The 25,493-nt window shown below is 34.3% G+C and overlaps 1 protein-coding gene across 2 annotated transcripts; it reads left to right on the top strand.

Moving 5' to 3' along the window:
- Positions 1–14,420: 14,420 nt before the first annotated feature.
- LOC115436948 (phospholipid hydroperoxide glutathione peroxidase-like) lies at positions 14,421–20,498 on the top strand. 2 transcript variants are annotated; one of them, XR_003937887.1, is made up of 8 exons: positions 14,421–14,518; positions 15,652–15,746; positions 15,844–15,988; positions 16,176–16,327; positions 18,214–18,238; positions 18,357–18,416; positions 18,607–20,272; positions 20,309–20,498. XR_003937887.1 is itself a non-coding variant. In XM_030159972.1 (7 exons), the coding sequence occupies exons 1-7, from the start codon at positions 14,453–14,455 to the stop codon at positions 18,637–18,639; spliced, it is 576 nt and encodes a 191-aa protein (XP_030015832.1). In that variant the 5' UTR covers positions 14,421–14,452; the 3' UTR covers positions 18,640–20,498. The 2 variants fall into 2 exon arrangements, 1 of the variants encoding a protein (XP_030015832.1); XM_030159972.1 differs by having other exon boundaries at positions 18,607–20,498.
- The last annotated feature ends 4,995 nt before the right edge of the window (positions 20,499–25,493 follow it).

The following is a 25,493-nucleotide window of genomic DNA, read 5'->3' as shown; positions in this document are numbered from 1 at the left end:
GTGGTGTTTCACAGGGACTTTAATTGTGGCAACAGTCTGACGTCAGACCCCTGAAATCTATTTCAAAGCAATGCCCCAGATCAAGTACAATAAAATGAGCTCTTGGCCTATTTGAAATTCACTTAATAGAATCAATGTTCCATGGTTTTTATGGTTAAACCGGTTTAAAGGAAATGGAAGTGTTTTAGAATTCCCATAGTACACAAAGCAAAAGAACTTCAGATCTGTAAAACTAAATAACTTTCTGAATATTCTCTCTTCAGAAATAAATCCTTCCTGTAATGAAGAACTTTGTAATTAAATGTCATAAAATGCATCCATCAAATCCATTTCAACAGTTATATGCATGCATTAAATCACAACTTGTGCAATATAATTTTATCAACCTGTCTGAAGACTTCACATAGTTTTCTTTTTTATCTTCCTTAAAGCTCATCTTCAACCTTCTACCTCAAATAACCGTTGTATCCAAGGACACGAATGTTGTTGAAGCGTTTGAGGCAGTAGTTTCTGTGGTGAGACAGTGCCTTCTATTGAACAGATAACAAACTGCAGGTTTTATAACTACAAACTCATGTAACAGACTACTTCCATAATTTCATTATGCCAGGGGGAAATTTCACATCTTGAGTCAAGTTAAACCACATAACACAGTACACCCCAGTTACTTTAAGTAATGTACATACGTTTTCAACTGTTAAACAGATGTGAAGTTAATAAATGCAAATGTTAAAGTGCTTTTTAACTTAATTGTTTCCATCAACCTGATTCTTTTGAGCTTCAGCCTTAAAAATTAGAATTAGTATTATAATCAGTTAACATAGTCGAGCTATAATGATAAAATGTTGACTTAAATGTCTGTTATGTAGTGCTGTTGGGGAAAGTTCTAAGAGACACACTGCTGAAATGGTGTATGGTACGAATACTGACTGAGAGGAAAGTGTGTTGTTTGTTCTGCTTATAATTCTACTCATCTCAACTGCTGCTGTATTGAAACAGAGATAGTTGCAGATAATGCACAGTCTGTATATTGGGATTGTAAATATCAAAGAGGGAATCAAATGTTATAGCTCACAGTGCTTTATCTAAGAATGTCTGACCACCCATTTAACTCATAAAGACCCAGTCTTATTTATGTGTCAGTTCTAAAATATTTTGTTCTCTATATTTAACTTTTCTTAAGTGATTTATCACAATTTATTGCAACATATTCCTTTGGATATTGTGTTTTTTCAGAGAACATCAGGTATTTTCCTATATTTAATTCACTGATCATGTAGATGTTTTCTTTTTTTTTTTTTGATCAATGTATTTTTATTCAATCTTTCAAACATACAAAAAGTAAGACAAACACTGAGATGTATAACAGAGGAATAAGACACCCAAAAAATGAATAAATAAAAATTATTTAAAAAATAAATAAATAAATCAGAGGTTCCACTATGTAATTATGGAGAGAGGTGATCGACACACACATCCAGAAAATGAAAGGTGTGCAGGATCCCAAAAAATTGGATGAAAAAATAAAATAAGGTCCACACAACCCGTGAGCTCCCAAAGAATTTATTACCACGTGTGACGTTTCGGGCTGACACCCTTCATCAGACTTTATTTTTTCATCCACTATGTAATTATCCAATCACTTTGTACACAACACACATTAACCAGAGCCAAGGTGCATTGTCAGCTGTTCTACATAAGAAATAAAAGGTTTCCATACCACATTAAACTTCCCCATTAATCCATTCAATGTGTATCTAATCTTTTCTATTATAAGGAAAAACATGACATGACATATCCATCTGCCAAAGGAAGGGGGTTTGTCATTCTTCCAATTTAAAAGAATGAGTCGCCGTGCTAAAAGTGAGGAGTAGGCCATACTATTTAATTGTGGCCTCTGTAGAGGGAGATAGATGTTTATAAAAACTAAGATTAAAGTTGATGGTTATTTTAACAGAAACAGAGAAAACTGAAGAAAAAGTGACTTTTTCAGCAAAATATATCAATAGTTTAATATAAACCAAGTGTTTCCATCCACTGTCACTGATCCAAGTCCATGGGTTTTACTGGTGAATCAATGTTGTAGAAGATGATGGTGTTCATTACTCTGAATATCCAAATGGGTCATATCTGATTACCATGAAAAGATGACAAACTGTATTTTACAACAATTTTTATACATGTATTGATAGGATTAGTGGTTCAGAAGTTATTAAACATTTTAGAACAATAGATGGTTTATTCGTTGGTGGCTGTTTGGGTCTTTATGGGTTAATTCAGCTCTACTCTCACTCTTTTCAGTTCTTCATATCTGTGTCTTTATTTATAGACTTTGGTATATTTGGCATATATGCTGCTTTAAACACACACTTTCACACATACTTTCACACATTCCTTAAAATTTCTGTTATCACCTACACGTGACTTATCTGAGCCAAACCACTGCATTAACCTGTCAGTGAAAACCATGTGTTTATGAATATTTCTGTTATCGGAGGTGCAGTTACGGTAAGTGTACAGCTGTCATGTTTGTACAGACATACTCTCTGTTGCTATCCAGTGTATCCAAGGAAGTTGAGTCTTAACCACTCTAACATGTTTAGACAAGAAGTCAAATGTCATATTCCCAGAGTAATGATGTCACATGGCTACTCCCCAGTGAGGACAGATGGCATTGTGTTCTTGCTGCTATAAGGAAAAAGATATACCATTGCCCCTTTCATTGTTGTTAGAAAGGTAACTCTTTGAGATACAGCTCTGGAAAAAAATAAGAGACAAAATGATCACTTTCTCTAATTTGACCATTAATAGGTATGTGTTTGAGCAAAATGGATTTTTTTTGTTTGTTTTATTCTCTAAACTACCGACAACATTTCTCCCATATTCCAAATATTGTTCTTTAGAGCATGTATTTGCAGAACAACACACAGTCAAATTAACAAAAAGATGCAGACCTGAAATGATGCAAAGAAAACCAGTTCATATTCATGTCGAAACAACACAATACTGATGTTGTAACTTGGGAAAAGTTCAGACATCAATATTTGGTGGAATAACCTGATTTTCAATGACACCTTTTTCACATGTCTTGGCTCTCCTCCATTGCTGTTGGAAGACTTTATGCAGCTCCTGACATAGAAATTCAAGAAGATCAGACATGTTCCTTGGCTTGTGACCGTCCATCTTCCTCCAGAAGTTTTCAAAGTGGGTTCAGGTTTGAAGATTGGGCTGGCAATGACAGGGTCTTCATCTGATGGTCTGTCATCCATACCTAGCTGAGGCCAGGAGCATTGTCCTGATAGAAAAACCAGTCCTCAGAGTTTGGGAACATTATCAGAGCAGAAGTCCAGTAGTTTTCAATAGTTATTTTTGGATTCCAATTACTTTTGTGGTACTAACAGCACTGTTTTTGTCTATTGTAAGAAGATAGTGATGGCCAAAGTGGTGGTTTTTCTATTTCTCCTTCTTAAATAAGACATGGATCAGATGTTTATTAGTAGAATAAGGTGTACTTGTGTTGGAATTCAACAGACAGAGGAATGGAATAGCTGTCATACATGCAGACATGCTGATTTAAGAGGAAATTGCAGTAGTCTTTCAACCCTTTCATGCATAGTGGTCACTACAGTGGACAGCTGTTCAAAGGGGTTCTCTTGAATAATCATGGATTTTGTTGTTTTAGTTCCATATCAGCCAACACAGTGAATGCTTATACATCATCCCATACACTGAAATTCATACCATTACTGTAACTGTGCTGTTCTAGATAAACCTGATCTGCAGTAACATGTTTGAGTGTAAAAAAAGAATTGCTAATTGTTACTAGACTGATAGTGTTTTTTTTTTTTTTTTTAACCCTTTCATGCATGAATTATGAAAACCTTGATCAAAATTTATTTTCTTGAGTGTTTTTATTCCTCTTTAGGCATGGAAAAAAAAAATGCAATTGAAAATTTTGTTATGAATCTATTTTTCATGGAGTTCAAAAAATGTCCACTCAGTTTGACGCCATGAATTTAATTTTTGAAGCAAAGAAGCATGTATTTACTGATAGATCATGTGAAAACTATGAAATAACACGTTTAATGCAGCTAATCTGATGTTTTCACACATTTTAACATACTCTAATACTAGTCATTACCCACTTCATGGAGATAATATGCAAAAAAACAAACAAACAAAAAAAACCCTTTATGTAAAAAAAACCCAAAACTGTTTGATAATAATGACAAGCAATTGATTTACACTCAAACATGTCACTGCAGATCAGGTTTATGAAGAACAGCAAAGTTACTATAATAGTGTGAATTGCAGTGTATGGGATGGTGCATAAGTGTCCACTGTGTTGGCTGATATGGAACTAAAACAACAAACCCCATGAATATATAAGAGAACAGCTGTAGAATAGTTGTCCACTGTAGTGACCACTATACATGAAAGGGTTAAACCAAAAGTTTTTTATTTATTTATTTATTTTTTGCATATTAGCTCCATGCAGGTATGCTAAAATGTGAGAAAACATCAGATTAGCAGCATTTTAATGGCATAGTTTTCACACAGTATATCAGTAAATACATGTTTCTTTGCTCCTAAAATTAAACACATGGTGTCCAGCTGAGTGGACATTTTTGTAACTCCATGAAAAATATGTTCATAAAAAATCAATCAAATTGTTTATTTTTATGCCTGAAGAGGAATAAAAAATCTTGATTAAGGTTCTCATAACACTGGTCTGCAAGGAAAATGCTTCCAGAATAAAAGTAATGAAATTTTACCACATGAGAGTCACTGATAAAGAAAAATCAAGTAAAAAATGCTGGTTTGCTGAACTTTCCAAGATACAGCCTTGGGACAAAATGTGAGATTCAAGAATTAACGAGAGAATGGGTTTGACTCAAAAGGAATATTTGTCTCAGAGCTACAAGATCTACTTCAAAACACTGTCTGCACATGAGAATACATTCACTTTACAGGTTCTATTTAGTGGAAGATTTATAAAACTATTATATAAATGTACATAAACCAATATATATGTGTAATAACACTTAATCATATACCTTGAAAACATCAGCAAACCGGCACTTTTGTCATTTATTTTCCAATTAATCTTATTAAAATATGTAACATTTAGCTCATTTAATCTCTGAAGCAAATCATTTCTAAAAATTGTAGACCAGTGTAATTCATGCATGAAAGGGTTAATTTTTTCCAGAGCTGCATTTTATTGCACTATCAACATACAGATAAACTTACCGACACACTGTCAGGATTGTCATTCATTTCATAGACCTTTATCCTGACTTTAATTCTTATCAGGATGAGGATGGCTCTAAGTCAGTGATGTTAGAGCTCTTCCAAACTGCTCCACCGATCCTAAAACTGTCTTCTGCTGCTGGACGTACAGCAAACAAATGAGGGACTCCATGGTAATTAACCAAGCCCTAATGAGTCAAAACACTGGCTTGGCTTGTAGTTAAATCTGAGGACATCACAAGCTTTACAAACCTGTACAATATTCTCAGAAACTTGCTGCAATGCAGTGAAAGGAATGAAATAAAATGATGTTAACTTGTCATTGCGATGGGTGAAAAGTCTGAACCCAAATGCAGCACTCTGACACAAATTGGACAAGTTGACAAGAGGCTTTCTTTCTTCTTTGAGAGTTCAAATGTAGGAAATGTACAGGTAGACAGAGACAGAGAGGGCAGGCGGTCTCAAATACAAGAACAGTCTCTACAAAGACAGATTTCAGAATTTTTTACAGGAAATTGATGGAGCTGAAGTTCTTGGAGCGACTGGAACATATGGAAAGTGTTGTATGAACCAAGGTTATAATAGTTTTGGATTTTTCATTATAGTTTAGTTCTATTTAGTTTTGACTTTTTTTCTCTAATTCAGTTAGTTTTATTTAGTTTTTAGAGCAGGTTTGCTAGTTTTTATTAGTTTTCATTATTTTCTAAATGCTTAGTTTTAGTTTAGTTTCAGTTTCTTTATATCTTTAATCTTCTTCACCGCTTTCTCCTAACTTTAGTCTCCATGTTTCCAGGTAGAGTGGGGACGAGAAGACGCCTAAACGACAAGTGACAAGAAGTGATGGACCGTTAAATATCATATGGTGCCAGCAGATAAAATTGCTTGAGGGAATTAAATCGATTTTATATCAATCCGACATTGACAAAGATGAAAAGGAAGGGAATTTTATCCAGAATTTTTATATGTTTTAGTTAGTTTTATAAACACACATTATAGTTTCAATTAGTTATCATTTTTTTCTTTTAATTATAGTTTTTATTTATTTCAGTTAATGAAAATGTTTTTAAAATTCTAGTTTTCGTCATTTCGTCAGTTTTTGTTAACGATAATAACCTTGGTGTGAACACACAAAGACGACCTTGAATTGAATGTGTGTGGAGTTCAGAATTCTATAGATAGGATTGTTTTTGGAATCAAAGATTGCAGCATTCTGTTTAAGATTGCTCCCTTATCCTATAATCTTAATTCTGTTCACCATCAGAGGATGATATATGCAAATCCCTTGGTTTCTTTCTTTCCAGAACATTGTTCATTGATAAACATCAGATCGTCTTTGTTTTTAAAGGACAAAACATTTCAAGATTTCAAATCACATTATTTTTTTTATTATTTCATCCCATTATTAGCCCTAAATTGCCTCTGGTCCAACTTTTTCTTTAATGTGTTGCAGTCTGAATGTGGGGATTGGCTGTATATTTACAAATGAAATGAAGTTGACTAGACAAAGCATGAAATGGTTTAAGTTCATGCTGTTTAAAGTAAAAAAAAAACAAAAACAAAATAAGACAATAGATGGGTTTTAATCTTACCACTACATCCTTTTTTAAGTACCATTTTCAGTGCTTTACCAACTTTTACTTGTTTGTAGTTTTAGTGAAACATGACTATTTTCCCTTCATAATAATTTCTTTGACATTCCACACTTAAGCTATATTTGGCTGATAATACTTACATACTTTTACCTAAGTAACTTTTTAAATGCAAATCCGTTATTTGTATTTTCACAGTACTTTTACTCAAGCACAATTCAGGAACATTAAACATTATTGATTTCATTTGCAAACCTATTTGTCCACAGCCCAACCATATTATACACCAAAGTTTGTTGTAGAATCTTCAAAAAGCATTCACGAAAAAAATGTAAAATGGAAAAAAAAGCAAAAAAAACAAAAAAAAGGGGTGGGGGGGTGGCTGTGTAACTTATAGACAGAACAGTGCATCTGATATGGATGGCTCAGTGAGGTTCAGAGATTCACATCAGCTTCAACATTCCTAAAATGTGATTAAACATCTTCCAACATGAACACAAATCTGGCTGTAGGCTTTTTCCCTTTAACTATTGAATCAATAAGTGAGTTTCCAGACCCTGATCCTCATTCACATTCAGTGCCTTAGGCAAAAACAAACCAGCTCTAACATCAGAATTCTAAACTGGGTGTGTTTTTACACCAAATCGCACATAGTTACAGGAAACACAAATAAGCATTTATAAATTAGATGGATTGATTACTAATGGTGAGCATGCTCTGTCAGGGTCATTTATTTTTCTCACTAATGATTTATCTGTTCCTGTTCAGCAAATGTGGTTGAGTTAGATTTTATCCTTCAATTTTACGATTATAGTGTAACTGGAAAAAAAAAAGAGTAATTTTCTTTACACTCCTGCCTAACATGTAGACTTTTACTCAGTTGGTCACGCATGCTCATAATTATAGAGCAATGAAAAAATTAACTACCGTATACATTTTTGGTAAGATTTAGATTAGTTATCCTCATCCTGTTCCCCAGTACCTACATAGAAGTATTATATGTACTCTGTTTCTATGTCTCTATTTGTACACCATTAGTATTATTTGTAGGTATCTAGAATACATACTGTGGCCTGTAACATAAAGGGTTACAAAAAAAAATAAAAAATAAAAAATAAAAAAGAAAGGCTGTTTTTATTTCATGATTATTTTTAGGAAACTTCAGACTCAACTTAAGGCTTAAACAGATGCAGAACAGGGTGTTTTGGTTTTTTTTAAATTATTAAATCTCATATTTGATGTTAACTTTCAGTTAAATTCCATTCATTATAGTTTTATTAAATTTGTTTAATGTTCTTATATGAACCTTGTCAAAATAAAAAAATATGCTGCATATCCTCAGGTTATATTCTATTTCTTGCTTTCCACATAAATAATGTTTCCAAATCAAATAAGTCTTTATATGTGACTTGATAAATAGTCTGCTCCTATGTTCTCTCTGCTATTGCCTTTTTCTGTTAAACATACAAAGGTTTACCATTAGTCATACATGTAATCACACCTCTGTGCAAAGTATGAAAGATTAAGAAAACAGCTGTGGATTCAGCAAAGGAAACAAGTTATTTTAAGACCAGTGGAGTTTATGGGGCTTTGATCCACAACAAAACATATGCATTTCTTCATAGAGAAAATAATCATCTATGAAATGAGACATAAAACTAAATATATGGCCAGATGTTACCCAAATGCTCATCTCTCTTTTATAACAATATTATGGGATAAAGAGAAAGAAACCAATAGTACTGTGGCCAAAAATGAGCACTGGGTCAGATTATTCAGGACACAGTCACAGGAATAGAGAGGATGTGACATTTACTAAATATTCATGACAGGTATGCAAGAGAGAGGGGAAAAAAAGGAAATGATTTTTTGGAGTCAAATAATGGGAGATTTAGATTCAGTGTAGGAATAAAACAACAGGATACCTGTATCTACTTTCATCCAATCAGAAAGATCAATATCCATTAACACCAACATGCATGTAGTCAGAGGACAGTAGAGACGTATAGCACTGCAGAGTATTTCATCATGATGGGAGGAACATTTACACTTAAGTTACCTTTTTAAAATACAGGGTGGGGAAGCAAAATTTACAATATTTTGAGGCAGGGATTGAAAGACAGTGTATGACCAATTAGTTTATTGAAAGTCATGAGAATTTATTTGCCACAAGAAAATTGACATAATAGAAAATGTTTTTATTCTATGTGTCCTCCTTCTTTCTCAATAACTGCCTTCACACGCTTCCTGAAACTTGCGCAAGTGTTCCTCAAATATTCAGTGACAACTTCTCCCATTCTTCTTTAATAGTATCTTTAAGAAAGTTGACATTGCTGTGTGATGTTCTATTGGTAGCATGTTCTAAAATGCCCCAAATAGCATAATCCAGAGGGTTTAGATATGGGCTAGAAGGCGGCCATAAACATGATTCCCAGAAATTGCTTAAGTTGGATTTGTTGCTGTTGTCAACAAGTGTTTTGGTGTTCTTGTGTAAGAGTTTAACTTCAAACTAGAAGCACTCGGAAAGCGCAGACCTCCGCCAAGGCTGATCAGTGGCCCCCCACCGTGGGCCCCCCCACCCCCAATCACCACCAAAATTTAATCATTTCTTCCTTATCCCATTTCCAACAAACCCTGAAAATTTCATCAAAATCTGTCCATAACTTTTTGAGTTATGTTGCACACTAACGGACAGACAAACAGACAGACAAACAAACAAACCCTGGCAAAAACATAACCTCCTTGGCGGAGGTAATCATATTTTACTGCATTTCTAACGGTCTTGTTGTCTACCTCAAGTTCAATTGCCATTTTTCTCATGGATTTGGTTGGATCCTTTAGGATTTTGGATTTGAGAGCTTTAATAAAAGCTTTGGTACGTTTTTTGTTGCTTCCTCTACTTCCAGACTTTTTCGTAATAGTTTTGCTCATAGTCATTCTCTTCTTTCCATTATAAACAGTCTTTATGGACACTCCAACTATTTTTGAACTCTCCTTTGGTGTGACGAGTGCATTCAGCAAATCACACACTCTTTGACGTTTGCTTTCCTGATTACTCATATGGGCAAAAGTTTCTGAAAAGGTATGGATAATAGTGTTAGGTATGATTATGACATCAATATATGTTTGGTTTCAAAACAATTGACGTAGTGCCTGCTGAGAAAAAACAACTACATGTTCATTGTAAATTTTGCTTCCCCACCCTGTATATAAACCTTATTTAACCAGAAAAAGGCTTGTTCAACTGATAAAAATCCTCTTTTTCAAGTGAGTCCTGGCCAGTACAAGCAGCATAAATGACAGGATAAGAGAAAAAAAGCAGCTGAGTAATACATGCAGTACATACAGTCGCGGAAAAAATTATTAGCCCATCAAAAGTCATCAAAAACAATGGTTATGCAATCAAGTACTAACTCCTGTGTGTATCATGGGACTAAAACAGACAGAAAAGAAAACATGGAATGCCTAAAAGCACTGTTTTTGTCAGTACAATGCCATAGATATTGATGTAAGAACTTAAGTGATTTTGGTTGTTATCAAGAAAACCATGGAAAATGGCTAGATATCGGCTCTGAAATTAAACTCCTATGAGCTATTTTTTGTTGTTATCATTATATTTGTCCCAAACAAATGTACCTTATTAAAGAAAACAAGGTTGGTCTAATAATTTTTTCTGCAACTGTACACGTCATATAAATCACATGACAATAAGATGCCACTTAAATAAAGCAAAACACCTACAACCAGAAGTTTCTGCCTCCGAATCATTTAGGATCACTTTCAATGTGTTTAATGAGACAAATTCTTTATGTTTTAGGTCATTTTGCAGAGGCAGCATCCTATGTGAATACCTTTATTCCCAGTGAATTTCAATGAATAGGTCAATATAGTGAATATAATGAATATTTAGTGATTTTTTACTATAAATAATACGAATAAAGCCTGGGATTGAAGACTGAAACTACTTTTCTGACTGATGTAGTTTGAAGATATGATTAGTTTATTAGGTTTGATCCCCATTAGCTGCTGCACACCACAACAGCTACTCTTCCTGGGGTCAGTAATAACATAAGATATGATAGAAGCAGACCGAAGATGGACTTATAGAAACAACTAAGTCTGTGCATTAGTCTATAGGTGGACAAGGCAGAACATCCAACATGGGTGTACAACAAGAAATGACGAGTGAAAGCTTTAAGATTTGTGACTCTGTCTGGTGAGGGTAGTCAGAATATTCCACTCCTTGCACATTTTCATTACCGGTCAGACCAATCCTTTTGACTGACAGTGTCATCAGTATGCAGTGTATGTAAACACATGCAGAGGCCAGGATAAGCCAGGGTTATTTTCCTGCTGGAATGAGGAGGTGTCTGGAGGTACACGGAGTCACAGATATGCACTGTATTCATGTGTCAAAAGTCAGGTAGTAATCAACTTGTCACCCTCTTACATGTCACATGAATCAAGTGAACATGTCTCCGTGGGCTGATGAGTAACACAGGTAGTGAATCAGAGGGAAGGAGGATAAGAAGGAGGAAGAGGAGGAGTGCTGAACACTGACATTTCTCACTCTACTTCTCATTGCTCTGGCACCCAGGACACATTGTTCATTAAAAGTCCAAGCCTTCAGTCCCCAGGACACATAAAGACCATGCATCATGTAATACTGACACTGACTGTACCTGAAAATAATCACATTCACACATAGACCCTCCGTCTGACCTTCAGTGACAGTGCATTTTCATATAGGCCTAAAGCAGCACAGCAAACAGAACAAATATTAAATATTTTTATGCGAAACCAATGACAATTTTGTAAATTCTTACATTACCAATTCACATGATCACCTATTCACATTATTTTTAATTTAGCTGTATATATTGGAGTTAAATTATTTAATGTTAATTGTATGAAAAGAAAAAATGACCAGTCTACAAATTATTCAAAGCCAATTACTGGCTGATCTCAAAATTCCACCTGCTCTGTTTGTAGCATTTTCTCATCTTGTCCTCAGTCTTTATCATAGTGTTATGGTCAGAAAAATGACCTGCAGGAAGCCTCTGGGGCAACTAACATTTTTCTTTTTTTTTTTATTACAGAATATCACGGAGATTAGTATGTCTTGATTACTGCTGGTGTGAAATAAATGCTGTCCAAGCACAAGAGTTTGTCTTTGAGAAGTTTGAGTCTTTGCACCTGAAGAAAAGTACAGTGAACATTGTCATCAAGACAGAACAAAGCAGTTCAAACAGTCAAAAAGTTAGAAAAGTGATTCATACAGTAGTCCATCATCTGTCATCATTATCTGTTGGTGGGGAGAGAAACTCACTCGCCTCCACAGTTCACATAAATTGTTGAGGTCAGCGAAGAAGATGAAAGAACAAAGTGTAACTGGACAAAGTGATAAGAAAATTCCTTGCAGCCAGTATCCTTGGCACCAGTTGCTTCCACAAGAACAGACCCACAGGTCCACTCAGACAGTACAGACTTCCACGAAGCCCAAAAGTCCACTCTACTCCACATTCCACCATATATTTAAACACAAACAAACTATAGATTATGATATCATTGCTCAGTGTTTACATACTCTGTCTGGCTGAAGATGTCTCTGCAGCTTCAACATGACCACACTTGTGGTAGTTTTTGCCCATATTAATACTTTCCCTCATCACTCTTGAAGATCAGGGTGAAATGTGTTGAATTAACACCAGTTTTGGTGTTGGTGATGTGTTACTTACAACCAGAAATCCACTTGATGACTAGATGCTACTTTTGTGTCTTTATCTTTTAATGTGGCAAACATCATATGTGTAAATAGTGACACAATTCAACCCATAGTTCATATTTTTGGCCAAATCTAGGTCGCATAGGTCACACCGGATTTGAATTGTCCAGACAAGGTCAGAAATGTCACTGTTTATTGTGATCTGTGTATGAATAGAAAGCAAACTCAGCAAAATAACTCTATACCTTCATAGGCTTCAGAAGGGGGAGCAGGTTGGTCCAATAACCGAAGGGTTGGTGGTTCGAATCTCGGTCTGTCTTACTCATGTGCTGTTGTGTCCTTGGGCAAGACACTTCACCCTCCTTGCCTCCAGTGCTGCTACTCATACTGGTGTATAAATGCCTATGAATGTTCGGTGGTGGTGGAGGGGCCGTAGGCACGGACTGGAAGCCATGCCTCTATCAGTCTGCCCCAGGACAGCTGTGGATACAAATGTAGTTTACCAGTACCGCAGTGTGAATATGTGAGTGAATGAATAATGGATCCACTGTACACACTTTGAGTATGTGTTCATAGAAAAGTGCTATATAAATGTAATCCATTATTATTATTATTATTTATCATTATTATTATTATTGTAAGTCAAAAGTAGTAAGCGAAAAGTAGTAACAGACAACGATATGTTAATTTAGCAGATTGTGAAAATAAGTAAATACATAGACTACACACCAGAAAGTTGCACGGTGATGTCACCATAACTGTCTCTGTCTATGATCCATTTAGAGTGAAGATGTTTCTGCAGTTTCAACATAACCAGACTGTAGTGATTTTCATCTCTTATAATAGTTTTTTTTTTTTTTTTTAACTTTGCTTTCAATTATTGAGGTAAAATGTGCCAAGGCAGCAGCCATTTTGGAACTGTTAATGTGTGTCACATGTGACGAGAGATAAATATATAGAATAAATCAAACTTTATTGCTCTTCATGGGAAATTTGACTCGGACAACAGTACATGTTGCTGCATGATTGGTCACAATCAAAAGTGACAATACAAGGAAAAAAAAAACCCAGTCACACAGTCCATTGTAGTCCACAGTACAGCGAAATAACGCAAGTTGCATTATAAACAGATGTACAGAGTCAATCCCTGATAAAAGCACTGAGAACAAAATAAAAAAGGAAGAATCAGAATGATTATAATACAATCAACAAATGTGTTAACATAAAAAAAACAGGTGATGAACCAGGTGATGAATCTATCTATCTATCTATCTATCTATCTATCTATCTATCTATCTATCTATCTATCTATCTATCTATCTATCTATCTATCTATCTATCTATCTATCTATCTATCTATCTATCTATCTAAACACACAACTACACATTACTTCATTATCTTCACCTCAAACCACATCTTCCTGTAACTCTTATTTCCACTGATGTTGTTGTACTGTTGTAACGCTGCAATTTCCCCATTGTGGGACAAATAAAGGTTTTTTATGTTATCTTTTTTACTCATAAAATTATCTTTCAAATTAATAAATATCATATGTGTAAATGGGGACACTACGGAAACGGGATTTAAAAAAATACATTTTTACCACCACTTGTTTTAATTCCCCAAATTAGGTGCCAACACCGGAAAAGGCGGAGCTTCTGCAAACATGAAGAACTCTTTATTCTAAACCCCGTATTTGCACTTTTAGGTCATTTCTAATATTTAAAAATGTTAATAAAAAATCTATATATCTCATTTTATGAAAAGCAAAGACAAAATAGGTCTGGAAATCTATACAGATAAAGTGAGATTTCATGCATGGTTTTTCGGTTTAAAGGGGCGGGACCTACGGGTCATGTGACACCTACCGTCACTGTGGCCGCCATGTGGGTTTGGAGATCCACAGTGTTATTGGGTTTAGTGGGGAGTAGAGGCGTAGTGAGAAGCATGGTAAGTACACAGAATTGACAGTACCTTTTTTTTGTGTGTGTATGTGTGTGTGATGCATTTTAATCCTCTAATATGTTTGCTGTTTGCCGCCTGTTGTTGTAGGTCACATCCAGGATTCTATTTTTAAACGGGGTGTAACAGACAAATGTGTCCGATGTCGATGCGCAGACCAAGATAACGCTATCTTCATATAAACACCTGAGGCTAAATGTCAGCGTTTAGGCATTAATATATAAAATATAAGGACATAATTTAAGCAACAAATAGCCTTTTCACTCAGACTTATCTGCCCAGTCATGGAAATTTACCTGAAATCCCCGTTTCCTCTTATGGTAGCATGATTAGCTAGCTTATTGTGTCGGTAACGTTAGCTGTAATGAGAGGGATAAAGACACCGCCGAAGTGGTTTTAATCTGATGCTACAAACGCGAATGAATGTAAAAATAAAGACACCCACCAGCATTCATTTAACCTTTATTTTTTATAATGAATCCCTGGCATAATCACCAGTAATTTATAAGTGCTGTCTACCTTTATAGGTAAAAACACTATTTTGTTTTAACATTGATCTGGTACGACGTTTGCTAAACAGGTTTAGTTTGACACCGTAATTGTTGGGACATGCACGGGGTTATGACAGAGATAATACTATTATGACATAGGAAATGGGACAAAGTTCACTGATAATTAAGCAACCTCTAACTTCCTTGCTTTGTTCCTTGCATGTCGTCTTCTGAAGTAAAGCACACTCTTGCCCTTTGGTTTCATAGACTTTACCCCTGACAGACTATTTCCCTCCATGGTCCAGGATCCACAATCCACTATAGGTTTAACTGGAACGGTCAGATCTGGTTCAGAAATAATACTTTGCTCGGATAAACCTATTAGGATAAAAAGCTCAGTGGTGGGGACTTGAATAGTGTAATGACTCAACTGAGTCAAAGTGCAGTGAGCATTTAAAGCAGTGATTAACCTCCTTGCTTCTCCTGTCATGTTTCTTGAGTCATCTTTGTTTTTCTCTTGGGCTATGCCCTTTGGTTTGCTTTCACAGACTTTAGCCCTTACAAACCTCTACCTCTAAATGACTCTTTCAGTATCACACTTACTGTTTTTATGTTTCATGTTTTTTGCAGTGTGCCCAGGCAGCAGATTGGCAAAGTGCCAAATCAATCTATGAGTTTTCTGCCAAAGATATCGATGGCAATGAAGTATCTCTTGAAAAGTACAGGTAAAATAGAAGGGCTTCTCAGTTAAAGAGATTTTTGTATGTAATTGTTCTGTGCTTTTGTAGAATTACAGCTTTGTCCTGTCTGTTCTTTTTGCAGAGGGTTTGTGTGTATCATCACTAATGTAGCCTCTAAATGAGGAAAGACCAAGGTAAACTACACTCAGCTACAGGGTTTGCACGCATCCTATGCTGACAAAGGTTTACGCATCCTGGGTTTCCCCTGCAACCAGTTTGGAGGACAGGTTAGTGAGATTTCCTGATGTCAGCACAATATGTAATAATGTTTTTTATGTGCTGACATTACTATAACCTTTGACATTTAATTTGGCAGTTCAAACAAACATTTGTTTTCTTGTATATCTGATACATTCCCTGATCATTTTCATGTGTCATGCCAATCTATATTCTTTATGTATTGGTATAATTCAGGAACCAGGGACTGAAGCAGACATTAAAGAGTTTGCCAAAGGTTACAATGTCGAGTTTGATCTCTTCAGTAAGATTGAGGTGAATGGAGACAACGCTCACCCACTGTGGAAGTGGATGAAAGCACAGCCTAAAGGCAAAGGAACTCTGGGAAAGTGAGTTGACTCTTTCTGTTTTACTTTCTTTTTCTGGCTCAAAGGACATTTAAATGATTTCAGTACCTACATCTTAACAATATTTGTACAATCTGCTCTATGCTATACAATTGAATAACCTGTTAATCAAGTGTAAAAGCCAGAGCAGTATCTATGCTCTTCATATCGAACACTTGTTTAATGTTGCTTTCAAAGGTTGCTTTTAGAATAGAATAGATTTTAATGTCATTGTACAATGGCTATACAACAAAACTGAGTACAGCTCATCCTCATCAGTGCAAAGGGGGGGAAAAAAAAGAAGAAAAGGAAGAAAAAAACATCCAATAAAATCTGCAGTTATTCCCAGTTTGTGTCATTGGTTTTCTTAAAAATGTCACTAGAAAAAATTATGTTAAACTTCTGTAAAGTTCAGTGGACCTTTTGTAAAAGTTCTAAAGTGTTTTTTCAAATACTCTTTTTTTTTTTTTTTTTTTTTTTTTTTTTTTAAGCAAATTTGAGGCTTGACCTGAGCTAAGTTTCCTCATTAATGTGTCTCTAATGCCTAGACACACTGCCTGCCTCTCATCTGCATCACAAAGGCAGGAACTTCATTCAGTTTTGAAGTACGGTAGCTGGAAATCACATTTGTGATTAATTCTGACATTGTCTAGACTTTGAAACAAACAAACAAACAAATAAATAAATAACTGTCTGTTTTATATTATAACCAGTGTGGCTTCTCCACATAATTTTGTCTTAAATTATTTCTACAAGTTCTCACTCTGTTGCAACCAAGTATTGATTTTGTGTAACATTAATTTTGCTCTGTCACTCAAGTTATTTGGTCCTGCATTTAAAAAATGACTAAACCTAAATAGAGATCTGCAGCTGAAAACCTCACATTTTAACAGTGTATTTTGCTCAAGAGGTTTATTTGAATGTCACTCACAATTTTTTTTTAGGGGAAATGTTAATATTCATTACAGATATGTAAAAAATTGAAGATGTTCTTTATGCTTTCATATATTAATGTCTTTTTGGAGATGATCAAGTCAAAATGGATGGAAATTTTGACTGGTTCAAGGCAATAACTACAAGACCTGTAGTATTGTTACTTTTGTCAATGTAACGACTTAAATTTGATAAAGGACGTCTTGAAAAAAGACTTTATAAGGGTATACATATGGCTTAATCAAAACTGCACATACCCTGAAATATATCTGCATCACTGGTGTATTGAGCTCATTGATTAATATTTTGTCCAGATGCAATAGACAAGTTGATGTTGTCGCCAATAAAAAGTAGAAAAGTTTGCTATTTTTAAGAACATTAAATGAAGTAATATTGCATATTTATCTGCAATGAGTAGAAACACTTTAATGTTTCAAGGATGTTTCAGGGATAAATAAATGTGTGTATTTCACCTCTGAAGCTTTGTTTATTAAGATTTGCAGCAGTCATTTTTTTATGCACGACCTTATATCGCCTAGATATGATTGAACTATATTGATATCACACAGGCAAAGTCTGTTTTGTAAGAAAGTGAAAAGTAGTGATTAAACACCTTTAATTTTTCCACCGAAGTAGTTATTTATGTTTACAAATTTAATTTCAGCTATTGATGTATTTACATGTTTCAAATTATCCTTAGAGGGTTTTTTTCCTTCTCTTTTCTCAGTACCAATCCAGTGGAAAAATAATTAGTGAGATTCAGAGCACACATAAAATGAGGGCTGGATTTCAAACGTTCATAACTAAAAAGTATTTGCCGTGGAGCTTAAGGATTTTTCAACATCCCATGAGCTTTATTTCTGTCAATAAATCCCAAAATAAACTACAATAGTCATAAGTTTTCAAGGTATTATGTACAGGCTCTGTTGTGACAGTTGTTGTTTTTCTCTCCACAGTAACATCAAGTGGAACTTCACAAAGGTATTTTTCATTATAGTCGGTATTTGTATTTTTTTTTAAGAAGCCTTTTAGTCGACACTTTTCCTGCTTTGCTTGCATGAACATTATGAGTTAATATTATAATTTAATTCCTCAACAGTTCCTAATAAATCGAGAGGGACAAGTGGTGAAGAGATATGGTCCTAATGAAGATCCATCTGTAAGTGACATTCATGATACATTTCTGAAGCACATGACTTTAAAATGCTGCATATTTTGTAATGATATCTTGTGTCTATTTACTATTCTTGATTTGTAGAGATTTATCCAGGGTTTTTTTATTTGACATTTATTGAGGTGAACTGTATTTACTCATACCAAGTCTAAGTCGTGCATATTTTTCTTTCTAGGCGGTGGAGAAGGACCTGCCCACATACCTGTAAAACTCCTGTCTGATGTCTTTCTTTGATTCCTGACTTCTCTGATGGTCTTTTGGTGTTGGTGTGTGTGTGTCTGACCTGTGACGGCTTGTCTGTAAACCCAAAAGTGGGGAAGGCAGGCCTGATGATCTTAGCGTGCAACTTAACCAGATGTTACACACACCAAAGCCTCCAAGACCATAAGAGAGGACAATCACTAGTTAATCAAGAGGAAACCTTTAGCGTCTCGTGTCAAACTAAAAACAGCCATTCCTTGTGTCCGGTACAAATGCTGTCCAGTCCTTTTTGAATGTTAAGGGAATGTTCATATGTATTTTCTGAACATACAGTGCACTAAAATTCTGATTGACAGCGCTCATCATAAATGAGTACACCCCCTTTCAGAAGTAAGATTTGAATCAATGTCTCAAAGAACACAGTAATTTCCTAAATTTTGACGTGAGGGAGTTTTATAGAACCTCTTCTTACATCATAACATGAAAATAAGGTTAATAATGTAGCTTAAATTTTCAGTTTTACTCATATTAGTGGATGCAGAAGACTACTACATCTAGTATTTTGTATGATCTCCATGATTTTTAAGGATGGCCCAGAATGATATGAAAGTTTTCAGTTCTTTCTGTTCTTTAAGAGTGTCTTCTTTTTCAGAATTCACCCACATGTGTTCGATTGGGTTCAGATCAGGAAACGCTGAATTACTTTCACTCCACTCTTCTTCAGAAATCCAACAGTGGACTTAGATGTGCATTTTGGTTTATTGTCACATTAGAAAAGTGCACAACTACTGAGGGCATGTGGAGACGGTAGCATCTTCTTTGTCAATACAGAGAAGTATGTTTGAGAATTCATGATGCCATCAGTGAAATGCAGCTGCCTGACATAAGGACACTGACACTGTAGGCACCATGTGTTTTTACTTTACACTCCTCACCTCTATGATGCCATACAGTTTTGAAGCCATCAGTTCCAAAAACATTCATCTTTATCTTATAACTCCAGAATATAGAGTCCCACCAGTCTTTATTGTTTTCAGCATGGGCTCTGGCAGATTCTAGGTGGGTGTTTTTGTGCAAAGGATTTAGGAGAGGCTTCCGTCATGGATGAGTCATGCATGTCATTCCTCTGCAGTGGATGCTGCAATGTATCATGGGAAACACCCCACTCCGACTCCTTCATTCTTAATCTAACTGCAGTGAACATTTATAGCAAGTTTCTTCAACACCTCTCATCAGAAAATGCTCCTGTTGAGGCGTTAACTTCTGTGATTGGCCTGGAAGTGATGTATCACTTTTGTTACAGTATTTTGACTGATAAATGAAGTGTTTCTGATCTATTTAAGAAATGATTCGCTTTCTCAGGTCTTGTAACGTTTGTCTTCCATATGGTGGAATTATTGACAGTGAGACATGGGAGCGTTTTTAATTTTCTACTTTACTATCTGCTAGATGCCTCTTTAATGAATAGTTAAACAATTAATGAGAATTTCATAGTCTAAAATATAGCTTGGCTCCAAAAACATTAGTGGGGTGTATTTTTACAACATGGTCTTGAATTAATTACTTTTTTGTGTGCAAATCAGCAAATGGTGTTTGCAATCATTGGTCCATATTTCTGAGTTTGTTTATTTTGTTTTGTTGTTTGTTTGTTTTTTGTTTTTTATCATGTCCCATAGAAAATATTAATTCTGAAAGGAAACTAAAGGTTTTCTGACAAATCCGTTGGGGTGTACTCATTTCTGTTGAGCATTGTATCTGTAGCTGTTGATATTATTCACACTTAACCTTTGGGAGGGAACACTGCTGCATGTTAAGATCGTTATTTTGCTCATCATGTGACTGACACTGGAAAATAAATGCTCTGCTGAATATTATTTTTGTTTGATTTCTGTGTGCTCCAGTGACTCAGCTGCATTCAGGTTTAGCAGTAGTTTTGTGTGAGGGTGACCATTGTATCTGTTTTTTGTGTCCAAAATACATGTCTTAGGTGTGTTGGTCTGTTCAGTCCAACTTATATCAAACAAGATTTTTTGAGAAAAGTTGGACAGAATGTTGGAAAATCTGACACATTGAATTGGACTCAAGAATGTCCTTATTAGATTTTGGTCAAAGTTATGACCACAGAAAGCACATTTTGACTCAGTAACTGACAGAACTTCAATCCAGCAATCAGTCAAATTTTATTTATAAAGCATCAAATCATAACAAAAGTTACCTCATGACACTTTACATATGGAGCTGGTCCAAACTAGACTCTCAAGCCAATTTCCAGACCCTCACTCCTGGAGGATTGCCATCTTCCTTGACCAGTTGGGGTTAAAGGAGGAGACTGGGGGAGAAGGGGGCAAAGTAGGGGGAGACACACGGATTCAATTGATGCATAACAAACTGAACTTGAACTGTTAAAAAGTAGATTAGCTGGTGTTAGTATAATTACCAATAACTAGAACAAATCTCCATAACTATTAATACTACTACTACAAATACAAGTATTAACAGTGGATATACCACTACTGTAACTGTTAGTACAAATGATAGAAACCTCTACCATCTATGTAATTATATAATAAACACTATCCCAACTGTACGGATAAGTGAGTGGTGATGACGAATCTATCCAGACACACATGTCAAATTTATTAACCTGTACATCTGTAGAAATGTTCCCTCAGTGCCAACAAGTTGTATTGAGAGCATATTTTGTGTGGGATGTTTGCACAGCGATTATTGCTATCAAATCCAACAAATTGCACCTCTGCGCAGGGAGTGAAATGTTCCTGTCTGGGATCAAAAATTAATGAAGTTGACCCAAAACCTTATAAAAAATGGATTCTGAAAAGGCAGTGCAATTGACAGCAGCATTAACTTATCAGATAGATATGATCCAATTAGAATTTATAACTGCCTTAATATTAAACACAGTGTCATGTTTGTGTCTCAGTCTTTTGCCTCATTAACAGTTATGAATGCTGTCAGACGGTTGGTTCTATGATTAGATAGTGCTCTCTGTTGGAAGGATGGTGAAACTGCACATTTGATCAACGTAAATCTGTGTGTATGTACCAAAGTAATGAAAATGATATGGAAACATTAACCCATAAAGACCCAGTGCTACTTTTGTGGCAATTTCAAAATAGTTTTTTCTTTATATTTAACTTTTCTTCAGTGATTTCTCACCTTTTTACTCAAATATTACGCTGTGTGTTTTGCAATTTTTGACTGAAAATCTGGTATTTTTAGTGATCATGTAGATGTTCATTGAAGCTCAGATTAAAGTTGATGGTTATTATACCAAAAACACAGAAAACTGAAGAGAATGTGGCTTTTTCAGTAAAATATATCACTAACTGAACATAAACCCAGTGTGTCTACCCACTGTCATTGATCAAACTCTATGGTTTTTACTGGTGAATCAATGTTTGAGAAGATGATGGTGTTTCCATGGTAACTACAAAGCCTCTGAATGTCCAAATGGGTCATATTTGATGACCGTGAAAAGATGACAAACTGTATTTTACAACAATTATTTACATGGATTGATAAGATTAGTGAGTCAGAGGTTATATAACATTTTAGATCAGTAGATGCTGTTGGTCACCAGTGGATGTCTGGGTTTTTATAAGATAAGATATGCCTTTATTTGTCCCACATGGGGAAATTTATGGGATAATTAACATCAAACTTGAAATCTTAAACTTACAAAATTATGCTCAGTGTTATGAACAGTTAATGTGTTTTTCTGTCAGAGTAAAGACTCGTTTGTTGTGAAGGTGGGATGATTTTGCTCTGTGGTATTTTGGACAATGTTATTGAATGTAGTCACCTTTATATATGACTATGCCGTAAAGGTAATGTAGTGCCATAAAAGAGAGATTGGAGCATAATTCAAGTCAAGTCTGATAAGTCTGACCATCAACAATATCAACTCAATGTAAAATAAGTTATTAGACAGCATGTAGGAAACCAAGGCATGTCCTCTGTTGTCATAATAGAAGAAAGTCAAAGTAACAGTTACATTATTCCAGTGTCTAATAGGTAAATAACAACTCTATCAAGTAGGAAAAATTAAAATATCTTGCATTTGTGGTGGAAAAAAGTTTCAGAATCATTCTTAAGTCATTGAACTCTGCCAGTATTGTTCCATTCTCCAAACCCACATGTTCCCCTCTGCACATGCTCTGTTCCATCAACGTCAAAACTGGATGTTTCAGTTAAATAATGAAACAGATCCAGGACATGACATGTTGAAACACAAGAATTTACTTTTATTATTTTTTCCTTGTTGACATTAAACAGCAACAACAAAATCATTTGCATTTGTTTGTGTTTTTCTGATGCAGCCACACCTTTTGAAACACAAAAAAGATGTTTCCACAAATAAGTCTTGACAATATTTGAGATCGTGTAAAATGAAAAGGATGTCCTTAAAACTTTTATACGACTGTACTTTTAGTTTTGTAGAATTTAACCCATAAAGACCCAAACAACCACTGGTGACCAAAATCATCTACCAGTCTAAACCGTTTATTACCTGTTGATTCACTAATCCTATCAATACATATAAATAATTGGTGTAAAATACAGTTTGTCATCTTTTCATGGTCATCAAATATGACCCATTTGGACATTCAGAGGTTCTGTAGTGAACGTGGAAACACTGTCATCTTCTACAACATTGATTCACCAGTAAAACCTATGGAGCTGGATTAATGACAGTGGATGCAGATGTTTGGTTTATGTTCAGTTAGCAATGCTGCAAATGCTGCTTGCTGAAAAAGTCACTTTTTCTCCATTTTTTTCTGTTTTGACATAATTACCCCGCCCCCTGAAAGGGAGGTAAGGGATATTGTTTTTGGTTCAGTTTGTTTCTTGGCTTATTAACACTTTAGCAGCAAAACTATTGGTTCAATTCATACCAAATTGGGTTTATAGATTGCCAGTGACCCAGAATAGATGTCATTACAATTTGGGAAAGGTAGGTCAAAGTTCAAATTTGTTATCATAGATTTTCTGCAAAAGTCAATTTTTCTTCAGTTTTCTCTGTTTCTAATATAATAACCCTCAACTTTAATGCATATTTATTCATTATTTAGTTTTAGGTTTTACTGGTATTATTAGATTTTATTGTTATTATCTTTAATATAGGATTCATTTTATAGGATTTTTACCATGTACATTGCTGGACCTGAGTATTGATTTTGTTTCATGTACACACTACATGTAATGACAATAAAAGTGAACCTTGAACCTTAATCTGAGCTTTTATGAACATCTTTATGATCATTAGTGAATTAAATGCAGGAAAATACCTGATTTTCATTTAAATAATGCAAAATGCAGAGGATCATATTGTAATAAATGGTGATAAAACACTTAAGGCTTCATGGAGAGAAAAAAATATTTTTGTAACTTCCATAAAAGTAGGAAGGAAGGAAGGAAGGAAATTAGGATTAGGTTTTTCACACTAAAGGCATTAATCCTCCTGAGATCCATTTTGTCCTCTGTAGGAGAAAAGACTTTCACACCTTAAAAAAAAAATAATAATAATAATAATAATCAAAAGTCAAGGACATTATGTAAATTTAAAAAAGTATCTTAAAAACTGTTGCATCATGCTGTTTCCAATCAAGACAGTTATTTAATGTAAAAAAAAAAATATTTGGAAACTAACTGACACATACATGTAGAATTAATGTTATTATAAGTGCAGATGAATGAATGAGGAACAGATGCAGCCTGTTGTGCACCATTTATATTTGAAACAATAAAAAAAAAAAAAAAAACTGTCAGAAACTGCTTGTCTAAGTCCATGGTGTACCGTGCATGTTGACAGTATTTTTTTTTTTCAACTTTATTGAAAACATTTGAGTATACAGTACAAAAATTTGAACAAACAACAAGATATCAAAAGGGGAAAAGCATTTGAACATATAAGTTTAAGAAAATAATGCACAGATTTAAAGATACAAAGCATAATATACAAATAATAGTATAAAAACAGTAAATAAATAAATAAAAATAAGAAATCTAACAAATAAAGAAATGCAACAGAGAGTTCAGTCAATATTAAAGAATTGTTTATAAATAGCCAGGGTGTTAGAGTTTTTTATTATAGATAAATTCTAAAGATTTAATATAATTTTCAAATTCCAATAGGAAGATTTTAAAATATGGGTGTGTTTTAGTATATTTATTTTTATGAATGAAATTTTCCAAATAAGATGAACAAATTTACAACAAATTCTAAATTGTGAATATCATGTTTAAAATATGTAATTACATTTTGAGATGTTATAGTTATCTTATTACTTTTAGATATGATATATTTTTCAATTATGGACCAGAAATTAAAAGAAGGTTCACATAAGAAGAATAAGTGTAGAGCATGTTGACAGTATTTTTTTTATAACAACTTTATTAACAACATTTGAGTATACAGTACAAAATTTTAAACAAACATCAAGATGTCAAAAGAGAAAAAGCATTTGAACATATAAGTTTAAGAAACTAATGCATAGATTTAAAAATACAAGGCATAAAATACAAATAATAATAATAAAGAAAAAGTAAATAAATAATAAATCTAACAAATATAAATAAATAAATAAATAAATAAATAAATAAATAAATAAATGCAACAGAGAGTTCAGTCAGTATTGAAAAATTGTTTATAAATAGCCAATATGTTAATGCTTTTTAAAAAATTATTATTATTATAAATGAATTCTAAAGATTTAATATAATTTTCAAATTCTAATAGGAAGATTTTAAAATTTGGGTGCATTTTATTATATTTGTTTTTTTGCATGTGAAATTTTCCAAATATTATGAATAAATTTACAATAAATTCTAGATTGTTAG

Source organism: Sphaeramia orbicularis, chromosome 17 (assembly GCF_902148855.1).
Source record: "Sphaeramia orbicularis chromosome 17, fSphaOr1.1, whole genome shotgun sequence".
NCBI lineage: Eukaryota > Metazoa > Chordata > Actinopteri > Kurtiformes > Apogonidae > Sphaeramia > Sphaeramia orbicularis.
Note: the sequence above shows the minus strand (reverse complement) of the source record. Positions and strands in the feature narration are given on the sequence as shown.